Source organism: Anas platyrhynchos, chromosome 2 (genome assembly GCF_047663525.1).
Source record: "Anas platyrhynchos isolate ZD024472 breed Pekin duck chromosome 2, IASCAAS_PekinDuck_T2T, whole genome shotgun sequence".
Lineage (NCBI taxonomy): Eukaryota > Metazoa > Chordata > Aves > Anseriformes > Anatidae > Anas > Anas platyrhynchos.
Window position 1 is genome coordinate 5577685 of NC_092588.1, and position 19512 is coordinate 5597196.

The following is a 19512-nucleotide window of genomic DNA, read 5'->3' on the forward strand; positions in this document are numbered from 1 at the left end:
TGTACTTTCCAGAGAAATTTAAGTGAGATGGGACAGCCAGATGATTCAGTCTGACATCCTGGCTAAACTGTTAAATATTATGGTAGTACATCACAAGGATGCTGGAAACTTCAGTTACAACTTTTATTGCAGCTCTTAGAAACTAAACCAAAAAAAAAGTAAACGTAAACCCGAAAACTTAGAAATAAAAACTGAAATGATGCCTTTGATTCCAGACTGGTTCAGCAGTTTTATATGCAAATACTTTTTATTGAACAGATTCCAAACAGTGTTTAATAAAATGCATCTCCCTATCAGTTCTTTCCGTTGGTGAGAGAGGCAGAGGGTAGAAAGCAGCCTGATTTCTGGACAGTGCTTTCTGGAGAATTTTGTGTGCTCACAGCCAAATATGGTGTTTTTGGCACAAGCTAAGGGCCAAGGTAGGAACACTGGGGGAAATATAGGCCCATCCCAACGATGAGGAACTTCCAACAAGACACAAGATGGTGTTACAAGAAAGTACAGAGTAATATAAAACTTATGCAAACAAGGAAGAATTAATCAAATCTGAAAGAACAAAATTAATTTATTTCAGCCTTACTTGATTTAGTGGGGGGGGGGCAGGGGAGGCTGGGGAAATGCATGTAGTTATTTCAAAGAAAGCTTTCAAAATCTCTCTTCAGAACTGTCTTATTTCATTTTTGACTGGACACAAGATCAGCATGTGAAACATTTCACAGAGGTCAGATGTTCTGAATTTCCCTTACTTTTATTTAGTTATATGGAATATTAGGGAAAATAATAATATTCCTTCTTTCATACGAATGTATTTCTACAAATAAAGATCTTTATCTCCTCTTTCATGAGTTGTGATTTCAATCATTACTATTGCTGAGAAGTTGAAGAACTTTTTAAAAAACATCAGAAGACCCTTCATAGCTTCTCTGGAAGGACCACTTCCTGGCTTAGACAGTCAAACATGAATTATATTTCAGAGATTTGTTTTCAAGCTGATTTCTTGAGTAGGTTCATTTAAAACTTTACATCTTTTCTTCAGGGAAAAAAAATATCTGTTTGTCTATCACACTGTTGGGCAATTACCATTTGTAAATAACTGTGAAAAACACCATAATAGTCCCAGTAGTGCTTAAAGGAGCAACCGATATTTCATTTAAGGACAATATTATTGCATACAGAAGACTGACAAATAAATGATAGAAATCTCAATGTCTCTTCAGTATGAGTTATGGAAAGGCCATTTCATTTTCTCTCCTGTAAAGGATCTTATATGCTTTGGTTCTAATATGTGAAGAAAAGTAAAACACAGTGAAGTCTAGCAAGAATCAAAGCTGTATATTAACTTGTGTCATGTAATTTTTGTATGTAGCTGTTATGTCTGAGGGTTGGATTAACTTCTAGATAGGCTGTGTTTGTGGAGAGCTTTAGATACTCAACTCATGCATAAACCTTTAAATGCTATTTTCTCATGAAGATTCCAGTATAGAACCACAGTCCAGTTTTCACTTGCTTTATTATAAACACCTCCAATATATAAAGAAAAACATGCAATCTCTCTAGTGACCACTGTGACATGATTTTATATGGGTTCTTACACTGTGCTGTGAAATCTAATTTCAATCCACTTGTGGGACTAAATATACCCTATTGTACAGTTGCACAGTAATGCTTGATCCTGTGCAGCTGTGAATACCTCTCAGATACCTGTTCATTGCCTCAGCCTGTTTTGGGCTAGTGTCACTAGCCTTCTGTCTCTGAAGCTATTGAACTTGTTTAAACTCAAGCTAATTTCAGTGACAGTTGCAGGTGCTCAGCAGTACTTAGGCACAGACCCAAAATTTCAACCCTCTGTTGGCAGATGAGGTTTGCTTTGTCTGATGCTCTATACTTGAGATTAATTCCTAGTTTAAATTCAGTCTGTAGCTTCAATAATGATTATTTCTTTTGCAACTGCCAGCAACTGTGATTTTTAGTGACAACAGCTCATTAAAAAGGAAAAAGTCTTTTTTTGCTGAAAGACATACTTCCAGATGTTTTGAGACAAACACAAAAGAGAAGGCACATTTTCAGTAAACAGAGGCTGGAATTTTCTTCTCACATCTCAGTGCCTGTGATCATGCTAGAAGAAACACCATATTACTTTGGAAGGGTCTACATTTTACATTGATTTTTTCAACAAAGTACAGCCAGTCCTTGGCTCTAATTTTTCTTGCTTCCACAGAAAAAGGCACACTGCAGATGGAGTTTCAGCTTTGGGAAATGTAGCTAAATATGTTCTAAGCTATGTATTTTGTGGATCCTACCTGTTAGAGTGGGTTAGATGCCTCTGACATTGTCTTCAGTATATTTTTCGTATATTATATTAAGAAGGTGCTAATGTGCTGGAGAAAGTAGTCAATTTTTCCTAATTTAAGCCATTTAAAATTTGAATATATCAAGAGCAAGGTATTTGTCCATGCTCCATCTGTTGTCAATGGAAAGAGACAGGCACAAACAAATCAATTATCCTTTGTAGATGTGAGCTTCAAAATGGGTCATCTCACTGCATGTGTGTACTTGTTGCTTTCCCCTGACAAAAGACCGAATCTAGATGTCTCACCTTACTTTTTTTGTGCCTAAATTAGGGTAAAAATATGTCTCTGTACTACTTGATCCCCAGTGTGCAATTCTGCTTTTCCACCTACGTTCCCATATTTTTCCAGTGTACTATGGTGCACAGCAAAGGATACTTATACTCACAGAAAAGGAGTATTTTGATAACTGAGTGATTTTCTGTTCACATTTCCATTTATGTTGATAGTAACAATTTTTTATTTTATTTTTATTCTACTAAACATACATTGCTGTGGAAGAAAAGACATCCCAAAAGAATAAAACACAGTTTTGGGCAGCTTAATCACTCTTCCACTCTAATTTAGTTATTTCCTTAGGTTATAGTTACTTCAGCTGTGCCAAGCTGGTAGTGTTTTCCAATGTTGACTTCTCCAGGTTAGTGTAATGAACTGACAGCTGTCCTCATGTGCTGTCTCACAAAATCCAATCCAATATTTCACTGACCCTAAGAGAAGGATAATCTTGTTGGTGGGATCTGTTGGATGAAGGTACCAGTGAGTCAATTTATTAGGAAAATCATCCTCCTTTGTCTTCACTATTGTAGGTGCCAATTTATAAAGATAACTTTGCCTTTCTCTTTTGTAGGTGGAAGATGCATTGAGTGAGGCAGACTTTCAGCTCAAGTTGGACCTGCACTTTACTGATAGTGAACAACAGTAAGTGCTGTTTTAAAGCTCAGTTGGTAATGCAGGGTTTATTCAATTGGGAAATGACTTTGATGAAGTGAGTCCTTTTGAAAAAGGATGTCTTTGATATGTCTTTCCTTTTCCTTAGTGTTGAAGTCCTTCTGTTTCTCATCTCTATTTGAAAAGTGTGTCTCACACTCCTCTATTAATGAACAACATTTTTTCTCTTTTAAGTGTGAGTTTTAAGTGTTGCTCTATCTCTACTGTTATTGAAGTCAAAGGAAATATCATCACTGACTTCCATGTGAAAGGGGCTGCTGTTCAGGAAAGCATTTATCTCAGGAGACAACTAAAGGCTGAAGATATGTGTATGAGCATGTTGAGTGCTTTTCTTGTGAGAGAAAACCAAAGCGGTCTTGATATTTAAGGAGGAAAAAGTCTTCCCATTGACTTTGATCTCTTCCCACTGCATTTGATTCCAAAATCTTGGTGAAATGGAAATAGCATCTGTTCCTGAGACATAGCAGTAAGCATAATCCTAGACCTTATTCAACCTTGCTGAATCACAGAAAAGGCTTCTGATGACTTCAGCAGCTGTGTTTCATGTGTTTTTATTCATATCCAGAAGCATCTTAACAAATTTCAAGGCATATGTTTCCTTTATCTTCAAGACACAACAAGTGAAACCTTGTTCACAAAAGCAGGTGGGACTGGACCATCAGTCACCAGCTGAGAGAAGAAACATAAATGAAAGCCAAAAATAAAAAAGAAATGCAACTTTCACATTATTGTGAAATTGTGGCATAAAGCATACATTTTATTTCTGTTATCATTTGAATGATTAATCTGGTTTACTTTAAACAAAAGCAGTGGTATTTATAGAAAAGTATTCTGCAAACCTCACTGAAACATTGCTTGGGACGACACCATACTCAACCAAGACATTATAGCTTTTCTTAGCTCTGGAAAGCAATTGACTTACATCAGAAGTGTCTTTAATGCTGTAAAATAATTCTTTTTTTTTTTTTTAGGAATGACTTGCACTTTGGGAGGATGTAGTTAGGCCTGGTCTCAGATCTACATCTCATTCTTATGCTTTACAGATGTCTTGGATGTCATATGGCTGACTGCACACTAAGAAAGCTGTTCTAGGATAGTTATAATCAACGATAAAACCCAAAGCATTGGGTTTTATTTACTGAAAATAGAAGAAGCTAGTGCTAATTGTATAATTTCTCTGCAGTTACTTAACCTACTCCTTTGCCTGACCTCTTGCAAAAAGTTTTTCAGAAGATCAGCTATCTAGAAAGGTACTCTGAATATGTTCAGTGCTCTGACACAGGACTGCTTTTACCTCTCACAGATTGCCTGAGGAAAAATAGATTGGTTGTACACTAAAAATCACAATTAGTGATCTTTTCTAGCTATGAACATTCAAGCAAGCTGAGCACTTTGCTAACTGCATATCACTTGGTTATTTATTAGTTCTTGTTGATTCCAGAACTAGTATATAGGTGGACAACAAGGGTGATCACAAAGGGAAATTGGATCTGCAGTATATATCTCTTTTGTTCATTATATTTTTACTTATTATTTATATTTATTATATTTGTATTTACACTAGACATAAGTACAATTCAAGATACTCATCAGTTATGTAAGCTCTCTTGAAGCTATGAATGTTACCAGGCAGTGATAAAAATTCAGCTCAAGCCACCTCCCAGACTGCTGCTTGTATCACGTTATAGGCTGTGACAACTCAAGCTTTCACTAATCCTTGTAAACCTCTTTCTCTTCCAGGCTGAGAGATGTTCCAGCCATTCCCATGATCAGCAGCCGTACACTGTGTCTTCACTTCCACCCCCGGAGAGGTCTGCACCACCATGTTCCTGTCATGTTTGACTATTTTCACCTGTCAGTGATATCCGTCACTGTGCATGCGTCACTGGTAGCATTACACCAGCCTCTGATCAGGTAAAGGACACAGAAATGTCTCATGAAAGGCAGAGGAGATCCCTCTTCTGAATACATTTCCTTATTGTATAAGAGAAGCAGAGATCATAATTTAATTTCAGTTGTTTTTTTTTTTGTTATGGGCTAGGATTCTGGAGACTGGATCCAGCCTCTGACACAGGTTCCTTTCTTTGATAAGACACTAAGGGCCTGACCAAAAAACAGCAGTCTGCAGAATTTCAGGGAGACTTGATCTCTCTAGTCCCCATCTGTAACAAGAGAATGGTGAAATTTCTTGCCTCCTCCTTGTCTGTCTTTCATCTTTAGTCCAAAAGCACATAAGAACATTAATATATATTTTTTTCTGTTGTTTTGTAAAGCATTTTAGACAGTAGGTCTCTAATCTCATTTCTGACCTCTGGGTATTAGCATAATTCATAACATGGCTGGAAGGAAGCATGCATGAGTCAATACTGGATAAGCCTCTGTTGATTTTTTCCCTTGTAGCATCATCTGATTTAACCATGGAGCAGTGTAATACTAACTGCCATGGGGCCTAGGTGTGATTTATGTTATCTGATTCGTAAGGACATGAAAATAATTCAGAACTCCTTCAAATAAAACAGGACTGGAGGTCAATATCCTCTAATATTTAGAACAGGCAAGGGGAAGCAAAGGTCTTTCTGGTAATTTACTTTCTGTCCAATCTTGTCATCACATGAGATAAAGAGTGCTGAAAGGGAGGGAACTCCTTGGGTCCTGGAACAAAATGCAGTGTTCAGTGTTGTTCAGATCCTTTTACTCTGGCAAGGCCTTGCTGTTTACCAAGCCTACATTGAGTTTGACAAATACTGAGTGACAACCACTGTGTGAGAAAGAAAAGACAATTCTCTAGACTCTCTTCTTTTCTTAGATTTCCTATTTTGACTTAATATATCTTTTCTTCAGTTCTTCATTTGTATAAATGTATGGTGCCATTCAATGAATTAAGACTGTTAGAGTTTGAGTAGTGACAGAGATGTGAGTTTATTAGTACCTCAGACTGCAAAATCTGTCTTTCCTTCCTCCACTGAGATGCAGGTAACTGCTGTTGTGACTTTCCTGCTATGTAGATTTTTAAAATAGTGAATTAAATTGTAGCAGACTACTCCTAACCAGATCTTTCTGCTCAGATAATTTATCCATTGTTCTACTATACAAAAGGGTGGAAGAGCAATAGTTATCAGGCTTAATGACTGTTTTCAGTGCTTTGTTATCCTCTAATGAATGGGGTTTCAGAGAGTTGTTACTGCTATTACACATAAATTGCATAATGAGCAACTGTTCCAGATTATTATAGCTTTCAAAATATGATTTTGTGGACATTTATGAAATATACAATATTTTTACTTAGTGTAACAAAATGAAGATTTTTGACAACACAATGCAGAGTTTCATTTTCTTAAGCCAGTAAAATCATTTTGAAGTGTCTTGTTAAATTTTCAAAACCCGAAGAGTATCATGTGTTCTCTAAATATAAACCAAGGTGAACAGTATAAAAGAAATGTCAGTGCCAAACATCCTGAAACAAAACCAACCCACAAAAACCTACTTGCTTTTCTCTCATCTCAGAGATCACTTGTTTAGCACTGGTCAATGGGATTTACTGGGAACATGAAAAAAATGTAAAAGCACATCTTTATTTTGTAGCACAACAGAGCCCAAATGATCAGAAAGCCTTTCTGACACATTGTAAAAATAAATAAATAAATAAAATAAATGCATGAGTGTTACATTAGGTGGGAAATATATACATATATACTATGTTTTACGTTGCCAACTTAAACCATCCTGTTGTCTATGTATTTTATATATATATGTACATTCAAGGGCCATGTGCCCTGGAAGAGTACAGAAACACTGTCTGGATGTGCAGGGATGGGATCAGGAAAGCCAGGGCACTGACAGAACTAAACTTGGTGAGGGATACAAAGAATAACAAGAAGGGGTTCTACGGGTACATTGGCCACAAAAAAAAAAAAAAAAGACTAAGGTGAGCGTATTGCCTCTGAAAAATGAAGAAAACTGGTAATAACAGGCGAGGAAAATTAAGAAGTACTTAACAACTTCTTTGCTTTGGTCTTCACTGGTGATCAGGCTTCCCACATCTCTTGAGTCTCCAAACCTCTAGATGGGTGTGCAGAGTCCCTCCCACTGTAAGTGAAGAGCAAGTTCAAGATGTCCTGACACAACTTAATTTCTACAAGTCTATAGGCTTTTATGACATGCATCCCAGGGTCCTGAGGGAATTGGCTGATGTAGTAGCCAAGCTCCTACATAAATGAATTTCATCATAACTGAAAAAGTGTAACAGTCAGGTGAAGTCCCCAGTGACTGGAAAAAGGGAAACATCACTCCTATTTTTAAAAATGGAAGAGAGGAAGACCTGGGGAACTACAGACCAATAAATGTCTCCTCTGTGCCTGGTATTATCATGGAATGGATCCTCTTGGAAGCAGTATCAAGGCACTGGCAGGACAAGGAGGTGATTTGAGGCAACCAGCATGGCTTCAGCAAGGGCAAATCATGCCTGACCAATCTGATGGCCTTCAGTCAACAAGAGAAGACCAACCAATGTCATCTACTTGGACTTCTGTAAGGCCTTTGACACAGTCCCACACAGCATCCTTGTCTCTAAATTGAAAAGATATGGATTTGAAGGGTGGACCATCTGGTGGATAAGGAATTGGCTCAATAAATGTTGATCAGTTAGAGTGGGTCCAGAGGAGGGCTACAAAGATGCTCAGAGGGCTGGAGCACCTCTCCTCTGAAGAAAGGCTGAGAGAGCTGGGGCTGTTCAGCCTGGAGAAGAGAAGGCTCTGGGTAGACCTCATTTCAACTTTTCAGTAAAAGGGACTTATAAAAAAGATGGAGAAGGACTGCTTACTCAGATAGATGATAGGACAAGGAGGAATGGTTTTAAACTAAAAGAGAGAAGATTTAGATTAGACTTTAGAAGAAAATTCTTCACTGTGTGGTGAGGCACTGGCACAGGTTTCCCAGAGAATCTGTGGATGCCCCATCCCTACAGGTGTTCAAGGATGGGGCCTTGGCTAATCTGATGTAGTGGGTGGTATCCCTGTCTATGGCAGGGGGGTTAGATTAATATGATCTTTAAGGTCCCTTCCAACCTAAGCCATTCTATGGTTTATTTCTACACATATTTGTACACTTATATCTAAGATAAAAATTCTAGACATGCTCTATAAAGTTCACAAATTATGTGAAGTTGAAATTTACTTCTGTCTTGAAGTTGTCCTGGAAAACAACTTTGCCTGAAACACAGATATCTGATCACATATCCCCTGTGGACTCAGCTTTTCATATTTTATTAGATCTGTTGGCAAATTATACATTCTTCTCCAAAGTTCTTCCGTGTTGCCTGTATTTGAACAGAGCAACCCGTAGGGAAAACAGCAGGATCGATTCAGGCCCTTCCCTGCTGGGTAATATTCACCTTCAAAAAGCTCCCACAGCGCAAAACTTGCCAGCATGCCTCCATTTACTCCTATTTATTTTTTTTATTTTATGTTTTTGAAAATTAAAATTTTGCTATCAGTGTCTGTCCTGGTTAATAATTCCTATACTGTAAATATTAGATTTGGTACTTCGAACCCTTCACTTCTTACAGAACTGAGAAAAAGTGAAATTCTGGATTATGGAATTCTTTTTAGGACCCTGCATGGAAATTTTGTGAATCAGCTTTTCCAATGATCATACCCTTCAGCTTTGTAATGGGGTCCTTATTTGTGGCAAATGCTAATGGCTTTATGCATTTCCTAAGGAGGTGAGAGCCTGGATAAAAAGTTGATGAGGCAGAACTAGAGTCAATTCAACCCTGTAATCCCCCCAGAAATCGTATTTGTTCCAGGTATGGGATGATGAGGAACAAAGTGGGATTGTCTTGGTCTTCAATTCCTCTCTTGGCTCTCTGGACAGCTTTATCGCTTTGAGATGCTGCTGCTGAGCAGCAGAGAAAGAGCTGGGTAGCTTTGACTTCTCCTTACAGAGCACCAAGCTAGAGCTTGGTTAAAAATTCCCACTTTGACATTTAGGGTCCTTTGACTTTTCAAAAAAGCACCCCACAAGCAGCTAGGGAAGCTGGACCACTGGAGGCTGAGTCCAAATTTTTGTATTTCCAGGCAGGGGTGCAATAATAAGGGATAGGCTGGAGAGTTGGCTGGTAAGGAAACCCATGAAGTTCAACAAAGGCAAATTCAGGATCCTTCACCCCAAGGAACAACCCCAAACACCCATACAGGTCAGGAGGTAACCTGCCTGAAAGTAGCTCTGCAGAGGGACCTTGGAGTCCTGGTGGCCAGCAGCCAGCCCATGAGCCAGCAACCTGCCCTGGCTCAGTATCCTTGCGTGCATTCAGAAGATTGTTGCCAGCAGGTCAAGGGAGGTGATCCTCCCCCTCTACTCAGCCCTGGCGAGGCCACACCTATAGTACTGTGTCCAGTTCTGGGCTCCCCAGTACACGAGGGACATGGAGTGAGTCCAGAGGACCTAAATTAGACAAGGCAGTTGGAGAAGAAAGGTGAGGAGGATCTCCCAGTTTGGACACCAGTTTTCTGTTTTGTCTTTTGTATATATCAGTTAGGTTTCTGGCCTGAGACATTGACTTTTCCTTTAGCTCGCTGTCGTTGGCTTTGCAACTGGCCCCGTTTATAAATGAAACGAACAGTTTAGCACAGCATCAGTACTTAGAAAAAGAACTTTGCTCCAGCTTTGTTCAGACCTCAGTAAATATTTCTTCTTTCCTTGGGACACATCCATCTCTGTGGTGTGCAGATCTACTTAGTTTCAGGCATGCTGCATGATCAGTTTCTTTCTTATACTGGACTTCTGTAAGAAACAAATAGCAAGAAGCATGGTTATGTGCATCATTAATTTCATAGACCTTTTGGCCACTCCTTCCCAAGAGTGCATAAATTATTGTTTATAAGTAAATATATAAAAATGCCCTACATGTTCTATTTCCTTTTAAGCAGCATGGCCAGTAGGATCAGACTGTCACTTCTGCTGCAAGTTTATCCAGGGACATCACATGATTTGTACTTTCTTCCCTTGAAAGCTTTTGGGAAATTTAAGTGCTGCGTTTCACCACCAGACTGGTACTACCTGTACAGATTGGGTCTCCCCAAAGCCATGCTTTGTCTAAGGATCAGCTCACTTGATGGCCGCAGCATCTGCAGTGTTATTTTCTGTGGCTCTTGGGCTTTAGCTGAAAACATTTTCAATCTGAATGAAAAAAAAATAAAAAGTCAAGATTTGAGAATGCTGCAAATAAGCGAGTACCTCCTTCACAGGCAGCTGGCAAACCTGATTTCTCTTGTTTGCATAAGAAAGGGATTTAATTTCCTCAGCTGTTTGGATTCTCCTCAATTTTTATCCTCTCCCCCAGCTTCACACCTACATCTATGCGGAAAGCAATGTAGACTTCAGAGTTGTGACTTGTTAACATTAAAATCTTTTTTTTGCCCATATCCAAATCACTGAATAAGAAACAGTAAATCTTCATGGTGGCATCTGAGATGGGGAAACAATATAGTACCCCTTTTGCAAGCAATGAAACCACGATGCAGATACTGAATTTTGTAGTGCCCTGAGCTTGCTCTGCTGTGGCAAGAGGAAGCATAATCAAAGGGACATTGAGTATTTAAAGGTTTCAGCCCTGACCTAATTCAGCTGTGCTCCACTGCACTGAGGAATCAGGCCAACCCTGGCCATCCTTGAGTAATTTTATCATGACTACAACCTTTTATTCTCAGGCATCCCCCTGTTCCTTCGAAGCACCATAACTGATATATCTGTGTGATATACATACTGTTCTACCCTGTGCACCTCAATTCTGGGTGCAGACTATGCAGGTCAATTTTTCTACAATTGTGAATGTAGCTGGCACCTACTTATGGGCAGCTTATATCTGAAACAGATGTAATCCTGGGTAGCAAAGGTCATGACTTACTTTTCCAGTAATCTGTAGAAAGAAAATTGAATATTTATCCAGGAGAGAGCTATTGCTTCCATAACTTGTTTATTAAATAATAATTTCATATTTTTTTTCCTCTAAGAATTCTTGCATAATAGCTGCACAATTGTTCCTCTGAATTTTGTTTTATTTGTTACTATTTATTATGCATCTGCAAAGAGAAACTTCCACTTTGACATGCCATCCTCTTGAGCTACCAGCCAAGAAGTCATTTAAGGAAAACACCTGACTATTTTCGAGTCAAGCTTTCATTAAAACAAAACTAAAGTAAACTAAACGAAGCCACATAAATAAATATCACCACTTGACTTTGCCTGATTTCAAGTTTTATAGCAACTAAAGTTAGGTTCAGGGCAACTGAACCAGCATTTTCCAGCAATCAAAATCACTACAGGTTTCAAGCCAGTTTGCACCCTGACTCTGTTTGGGATCCAGGGACAAATATCTGTATCCATTACTAATGTGATTTTAATATTTCTTAACAGTCTTACCCAAGAATGTCAGAATATTCTACAGTCACTCATTATAACCTTAGTGAAACTTCTTGTGTAAGATAGCTAGGTGAGCACAGCCTGCAAATATCCAACTGTTATTCTCACAAAACAAATAACAGATCACCCATGTATTCTATGGCTGTATGCCAGCAGTAATTTGCCACAAATAATTTGCTATATTAATGTGTTGAGTTAAAACAGTAAGGGAAATTGGTGTTGTGCAATGTATATTTTCCTGTCTGTGGGAAGCAGAAGTTTGTGGTGAAATGCAAAGTGGTGCTGCCAGTGGAAGATGTAGTTATGTTAGTGTTTGATATATTGTTACCACTATGGAACTTGCTTATAGTTTTCATTTTTGAAATCAGTGATATTTTATCCATAAGAGACTCAGGGAAAAAAGACAGAGTGATTTTTTTTTATAGAATGTGGCCTAAATGGGATGCAATTTCCCGTCGTGAGCTTCCACTCTGGTTCAAACATAAGACTATAATTTCTTGTAATTGTAAATGTGAGGGTGCTTGTTTGTTACAGTTTTACTAATTCATATGCATGATAATCTTTTTTTGTGAACATTCAGACTCAAATCTGATAACAGATAACTTTTTTCCCATTCTGCTGAAAATTACAAGTTGTGAAGCATTTAAATTTTGCTTACCGAGAGAAAAAAAAAGTCTTCATCTTTAAAATAATGAATGAAAAATTAAATGTGAATAAAAGAAAAAATAAAATTAAAGTTATTTCATTTGGGGAGCATTTTAATGTCAAATAATATATTTTATTTTATTAAAATGTCCTAAAGCATTTATTCTGAATTTCTTCAATAACACATCTAATTAATATTTATCAATGACAATCCATTCCTTGTGCTAGGGAACTGTCATCTCATTTATATGTTAAAGAATTGTCCACAGAAGATAAAAACTAGGGAATTTAACATTTTGTGCGGTGCAAGAACTAAAAGGTACCATATTCAATTCTGCAACAGCAGGTCAAAACAAGCATGAAGTGCAGCACATATTACAATGTGCAATTAATTCCAAAAAGTTATTACAGAGGTCAAAAGTAAAAATCAAAAAGGCATGGACACAAATTCATGGAAGATAACCATGACTGCTGGAAATAGTTGCCTAAATATAACCTCTGAGTCAGAAAGTTCTTAAATTTTGATTGCTATTAGCTGGCAGGTTATACTACTGGAAAAACGGGGTTTTTCGAGGACAGTTCATTATTATATGTGTCCATAGATAGCTGCTGAAGGAGCTGTGAGACTCTTCTGATGGATAAAGATATCTCATTATTAAAATCATCAAACGAACAGTTCAACAAAAGCTAAAATAAATTGTTTCTTTCACTGAAAATAATAGTGCTGCACACATGTTCATTTACTTTGACATACACACATGAACTCCTTGACTTCTTTATCCTGACTGAATAAAAGCTAAGGTTAGCATATAGGATGAGGTTCTAAATGTTGATGTTAGATTAGTTCTATTAAGTAGACGGTTCAAAAGGACGCATAAATAACCAGGGTTCAATATTCATACAAATGAGCATGGTTTCTGGAATAAATGGAAAAAAATAATAAATACAGTAAGCAAAATATTAAAAGAACCTGCTTTTTATTGCTAATTAAAATTGTCCTCAAGTTTTTTGGACTCAGTGCCTCCTTTTCAGTACAAACCCGCATTTTGAGGGCTCAAAGCCTCCTTTAAGGACCTGCAGCCTCTTTTCAGGGTTCAAGTTCTCATTTCAGAATCCAAAATATCATTTTAGGATGCCAAGACTTCTTTTTTTTTTTTTTTTTCTTTTTTTTTTTTTTTCAGTACAACCCCAACCCCCCCCCATTTGGGCCCCAAGGTCTTGCTCTACAGCTTCCTCATGAGGGGAGCAGAGGGGCAGGCGCTGAGCTCTGCTCTCTGGGGACAGCGACAGGACCCGAGGGAATGGCATGGAGCTGGGACAGGGGAGAGTCAGGCCGGGTGTTAGGGAAAGGTTCTGCACCCATGAGGTGATCAGGCACCCCAGGGTAGTGATAATAGCACTGAGCCTGCTGGAGCTCAGGAAGTGTTTGCACAGTGCTGTCAAGACACATGGTCTGATTTTTGGGTGATCCTGTGTGGAGTGATAAGTTGGACTTTATGGTCCTTGTTGGGTCCCTTCCAACTCAGTATTTTCTATGATTCTATAATTATGTGCTTCAAAAGGCATTAGGGGAACCTCAACGATCTGTAAGCCTTCCAGTTAAACTTTTCCTCAACAGACAGATGACATTTTGGCAGGTTTCCCAAAAACGGTTTTTGTTTTACAGTGCTATGTGGGATCAATTTCCATAAAACCAACAGATTAAAATCCCTTCTCTGCTGTAAAAGCAAAAGATAAATAAATAAAAAAGGCATTAAAAAGTGCTTTTCTCTCCCTTAAAACCTTTGAAAGCTTTGCGAATATTCAAATGATGAGTTTTTCATGGGCAGGCGACATTTGTTTAAGCTTCTCTCCGATACCACAGCAATCATTTTTTATTTCTGCTTCCTGAGCCTTTCCAATAGACCAGGGCAGACAACATCACCCAATAACAGCTGAAATTATTCTGAGCAGCATTTATCTCTTGGCTCTTCATAATTGCTTTAGTTTATTTATTTATTTGTGCCTTAAATTTAGCATGTAGGAAATAACATGGGAAGACTTCCTGCTGCTTAAAAGCAGCCAACTGGAAATTTCTTGGATCACATCAATTAATATACATAAACAAGCTCAGATATATGCAAAAGCTTTCTACACCATCCTCTCCCTTATGAGATGTTCTTTTTGTCAGTATATGAATGCCTGAGGATATATAAAAAAATAGCAGTTTTGACTTAGAGAGGAAGCAGGGATTTGTGATCAACCTGAAAAATTTCAGTTCCTGATTTTGCTTGATATTAATTTTCTGCTCTTCCAAAAGTTACTGAGTTTCCCTTCTTTTCAAAACCTCATTTTTTACTAAGTCATAGGAATTATTCCTGTACCTCTCTTTTGTTTTGTGTCCTTACCATAAGACACCTTTAATTTGTTTTGTTTCTGCACAACAGCCAACACTCGCATCTATCATTAAAACTGAAAAAGCTGTAGAACTGCATGAAGTATGGCTGATCTGAATTGACATGGCCACATGATACACATCGACATAGGGGAATAAGGCTGGGAAGTTCTGGCAGGATGAGTAACACTGCCCTATAGCCTTTGTTACTGGCACTTTATGGTTTTAATTTGTGTGTGTTTGTGTATTCCCTATCTTGGAAGCTTTTGTTCTTCCAAGGACAACAGGTCTCCTGAACAGGAGTTATTTGGGATAGCTGGCTGCGGTACAACATCTCACAGTGGATGGTGATCCCAGCCTGAAAGCTATAGCACGAACTCAGTGGCATTACCTCTGCATTGATTAAGAACAGCAAATTTGGTGGATTTTTTGGTTTTTCTGTGCAGTTATTTCAATATTCATTATTTCATTTCCACTTCTGTTTGCATGCTTTTTTTTAAGAACTATTATAATTGCCTGCATTAGTATTTAGACTCAGTAATTTCACTCACTGTATTCTCCACAAATAGCCTGGTTTCTCTCTCTAAATCTGGATAAAGTTTATGTGCAGCACATTATCACAGGGACTAATAGTGGAGTTTATCTCACCTAACCTTAGTTGTTTATGAGACAGTCATCCTTGCCTCCCTTTATAGTCCACAATTAGAAGTAGCACTTCGAGGGTGAGATTCATCTGACCTATTTGATACGACTACTTTAGAAGGAGATGACTCACCCCCTGGATATGTCTATTCCTCTTCAGAAACTATAAAGGCAGCCTACATCATTAATGAGGATGTGGACATTGGGTCAGATTAATCCCAAATAAGATCCCTAGCTATGAATCATGATTCTGGTGGGTTCAAGGCTGAATAGGCCCAATAAAGGTGTTCCACTATTAAGGGGTTCATCCTATAAGACAGGAAACATGCAGATATGGTCAGAAGGGAACACTGTAGCCATGAGTCAGCACTGAGAGGTAATGACCTCAACAGTAAAACAACTTAAATCCTGTCAGGATTCTGAGGAAGGTTTGAATAAGAATTACATTTCATATGGGTATGGGAGAACATGTCCAAGAAAACAAACTGCTCCAGTAAAAAGAAATGCAGGTTTGTTTGTTTGTTTGTTTGTTTTTCATTATAATTCTAGAGGTTGATGCCCTGGGACAGTGAGAACTGGGACCTGAGCTTCCAATTAGTACTAAAAGATTTGGATGAGCTATAAAGGATATTGATAATTAACATAGATAATGGATAATTCAAACAGGAAGGGTGATATGGTTAAAGCCAAAGAGAAAGTTGCCTTATCGATCAAGATGCAAGCTGATGAGAAGTTGGATGAGAGTGTTATCTATGTAGATGGAAAGTTTGTGTTGTTGATATGTTAGTCTGGAAAAAGATCTGTAAGACAACAAAGGAAGGACTGAGGATAACACCCAAGCAATTGGACTGAATGCCAAGAAATAAGGCTCCATTCACATAATTTTAGCCAGTACATACTGGACAATGTTCATTTAATGAGGGAAACATGGTGTCTGGGCTTATGGTGTCAGCTTGAAATAAATAAACAAATAAATACCGCAAACCACAAATAAATACCTGCATTAGGAAGGAAAAGATTCTTCTGTAACATTACTGCTCTGATTATTTTTATTCTCATTTCTTCTTCTTTTAGTTTTGCTCGTCCAGGGAAAGGATCATGGCTTGGTAAAGGCAACCTGGATGCGGGACAAGACCAGTCCAGTATGTCATTAGAAAATCTAGTGTTTGGAGCTGGCTACTGCAAACCTACTTCATCAGAGGTAAGGAGGGGGGGACCATAATACCTCACTTCCATTTGGTCACACAACATCTGTGTTATCTTGGAAGAATGTTTGTCTCTAGTACAGAGAGTTTCTTTAAAGAAGAACCCTTCAAACATTTCTGTATGAACTACCTGGCACTTGGATACACAATTTGTGCATGTTCAGACCCCACCTATACCAACCATCTCAGAAAAATTCGGGATGTGTGGATATTCCCCTGATAAACAATGGACTTATAAGGTTGAATTCACTTAACTAGATGTCTGCTTTAGGGTGAAATTCAGTAAAAGATCCTTGCTTTCCAGGCAGAGGAATTTAGTCATTATTAAGGATGCTGTAATTAGCAGCAGGTCAAAGCTGGCATCAGGAAGGAAACCTGGAAGGGTTTATGTCTGAAATATCAAGGAATGAGTACTGTGTATGTTGCTGAAGGGATGTTATGTACACTGCCTTACTCAAGGCAGATTTCTTAGTTAGTGTTTGCCTTTGATCTTACTACTTACTGCAGGGGATGAGCAGAGCTTGTTGTGCAATTTTTAGTACAAAGTTGCTTGTTTGGAAAATAATGAATAATTGGATTTTGATTGGAGGAAAGTGCTAGCTTTGGGGTGTTTCTTTTGTTATTTATTTATTTATTTTGGTCAGAAATATTTCCTCAGATCTAGAAATATCAGATCTAGAAACTCAACCTAGAACACTGGAATCATCACATTGTTGGGAAACCCTGATTCAAAGATTCTGATTAACATGCTGCCCTCAACTTCCCTCAAACTTTCCTGTCAGAGCTGTTCTCTTCTACATAAGTATTAAAAACGTGCTAGCCTAAGGCAGTTGGTGGAGAACTGTCAGGGAATTAACCCAGACTGAGAGAATGTTTGGCCTGAGGCTGCCATCTGAGCTGTTGGGTCACATTATGCTGTTGGCAAACAAATTGACCTCAACCTATGTCTCTCTGGTAAACGTTCCCATCACATGGCTTTAAATAACTGATTCAAGTGTTTATCACTGTATGTCTCAGTACATCCTACAAGAGAGATACTTTGGAGCATGGTTCCTACTTTTCATTATCCTCTTGTCAAATCTATTTTTTAAGATGATAAATGGGAAAACTAACACACCACTCCCATTTTTTATTCCAGTCTCCATGGAAAAATCCTAGTCTATTGTTGATTAGGAAACTTTATTTTCTTCCCAAATATTTTCCTTGGCTGCAAAACTTATTTTCTGTCCATCTCCATTGACTAATCTTCTTTGACTAGAGACCTTTATTTATTTATTTTTAAATGGCAGCACAATTATTATCCTAGCAGGTGACCTATTAAATGCTAAAGTGAAAATACTGTATCATGAACCAGCTTTAGCACTCTGCTTCACTGCAGGTCATCTGAACGTCACACTGAACAATCAGAAATATAATGTTGTACACTCCACCTCCGCATGGTCAGATGTGTGTTTGCTTAGCCTGATAAACATGTATATGGAGAGAGAAACAACTGTTCTTGATCTGAGCATTTTAATGTAATAGACCGTGATGGCCTTTTTGCACATACTATATTTGATGCATGATAATGAATGAAGACTACTTCTCTTCGTTCATGTAAAAAATACAAATTAGGATCTAGAAAGGGAACTGCTGTGGAGGTAAGCCTAACATCAACTGAGGGCATTTTGACTAACTCCTATATTATGTTGAAGTTTATATTAACCATAACTAATTACAGGAAGAGAAGTAATTTTGTTTTGTGCTGTGTTGCAACACTTTATACTCGGTCCAGTTTACTTCTCTGAACAACTACAAAGATTTCTTTCCAGGTTGTTTGAATGTGTTTGTTAAAGATAATTTTAACTGGATTGTAGACTTGTCCATCTTTCAGGAATTATGTAGTCACCTTCAGTGGAGATTAGAATAGATTCCACCCTTTTCATTACACAAAACCCCCAGAACTCTCTACTCCTCTTTGTATATTTTTGGTCAGACCTTGTCTATTGTGTGTCCAAATCAGTAATTGTTAAATACCTTAACTCAAGTTATACCACCACACTTTTTATTTGTAAGCAACTTTGGTTTGATGCAACCAGTTAAAGTCTGGTCTAGAACCATCAACATATCTCATCTTCTAAGGCTTCACTGGGCAGCAGGGCACGGAAAAAATGAGTGTTAATACACTTCATATAATTCTGTAGTCATATTACTATGTAGTCATATATATGTCATATAATGCTGTAAAGCAGTTTATTTTGGTCTATCCTCTTTTGTTGTTGTTGTTGTTGTTTTTTGTTTTTTTTTTTTGTTTGTTTGTATTTGGTTTGTTTTGTATTTCATCTCTGCAAAGTTTCTGATGGTTATATACATGTTATATACATGGTTATAGCATCTCCTGGCTAACTGTCTTCTATGTGATGCCTGGTTCAGTTTCCTGAAACACTGGAAACAATGGTAACATTCCATTATTTTAGGTTTACCTACTGTGAGTAAACTGAAAAGAGCTTTTTTTTTTTTTTTTTTTTTCCCTCATTTGCATACTGATTATTATTCCAGAATGCTTCCATTTGAGTGGAAGCTCGTAATGGATAGGAACCCTAAATCATTCCTTTTGTGTCCTCTTCCTAGGTCTAGGAGCTCCATAGTTTAAAACCACAGCAAGTGGGTGTTTCAGTATCTCTGGAGCACTCACTAACTCAGCAATTTATCCAATTTCATAGGTTCCATAAACTCTCCAATATCACGAAGCAGACTTGCTCACAAAAGTAAGCTTTCTCTTTATTAGTGTTATCATACTCAGCAGATGACTAGAGGCATGGTTCAGACAGGATATGAACATTTAGCTTCAGTAGAGTAGCAGCTAAATTTACATTACAGTCAAGCCCCCAGAAAAGAATGAATTATACTAAAATCTGATGTTAACACTTCTAAGTCATGTTTTCCAAGTGTC

At 37.9% G+C, this 19512-nt stretch overlaps 1 protein-coding gene across 5 annotated transcripts in view; it reads left to right on the top strand.

The window, feature by feature from the left end:
- Nucleotides 1-19512, top strand: part of FAM135B (family with sequence similarity 135 member B) — a 261734-nt gene that overhangs the window by 189658 nt on the left and 52564 nt on the right. For all 5 annotated transcript variants that reach the window (XM_072034282.1, XM_072034281.1, XM_072034285.1 and 2 more), the window contains 3 exons: nt 3196-3266; nt 5037-5210; nt 16450-16576. In XM_072034282.1, coding sequence (XP_071890383.1) covers nt 3196-3266; nt 5037-5210; nt 16450-16576 — 372 coding nt within the window. The remainder of the gene's footprint in view (nt 1-3195; nt 3267-5036; nt 5211-16449; nt 16577-19512) is intronic.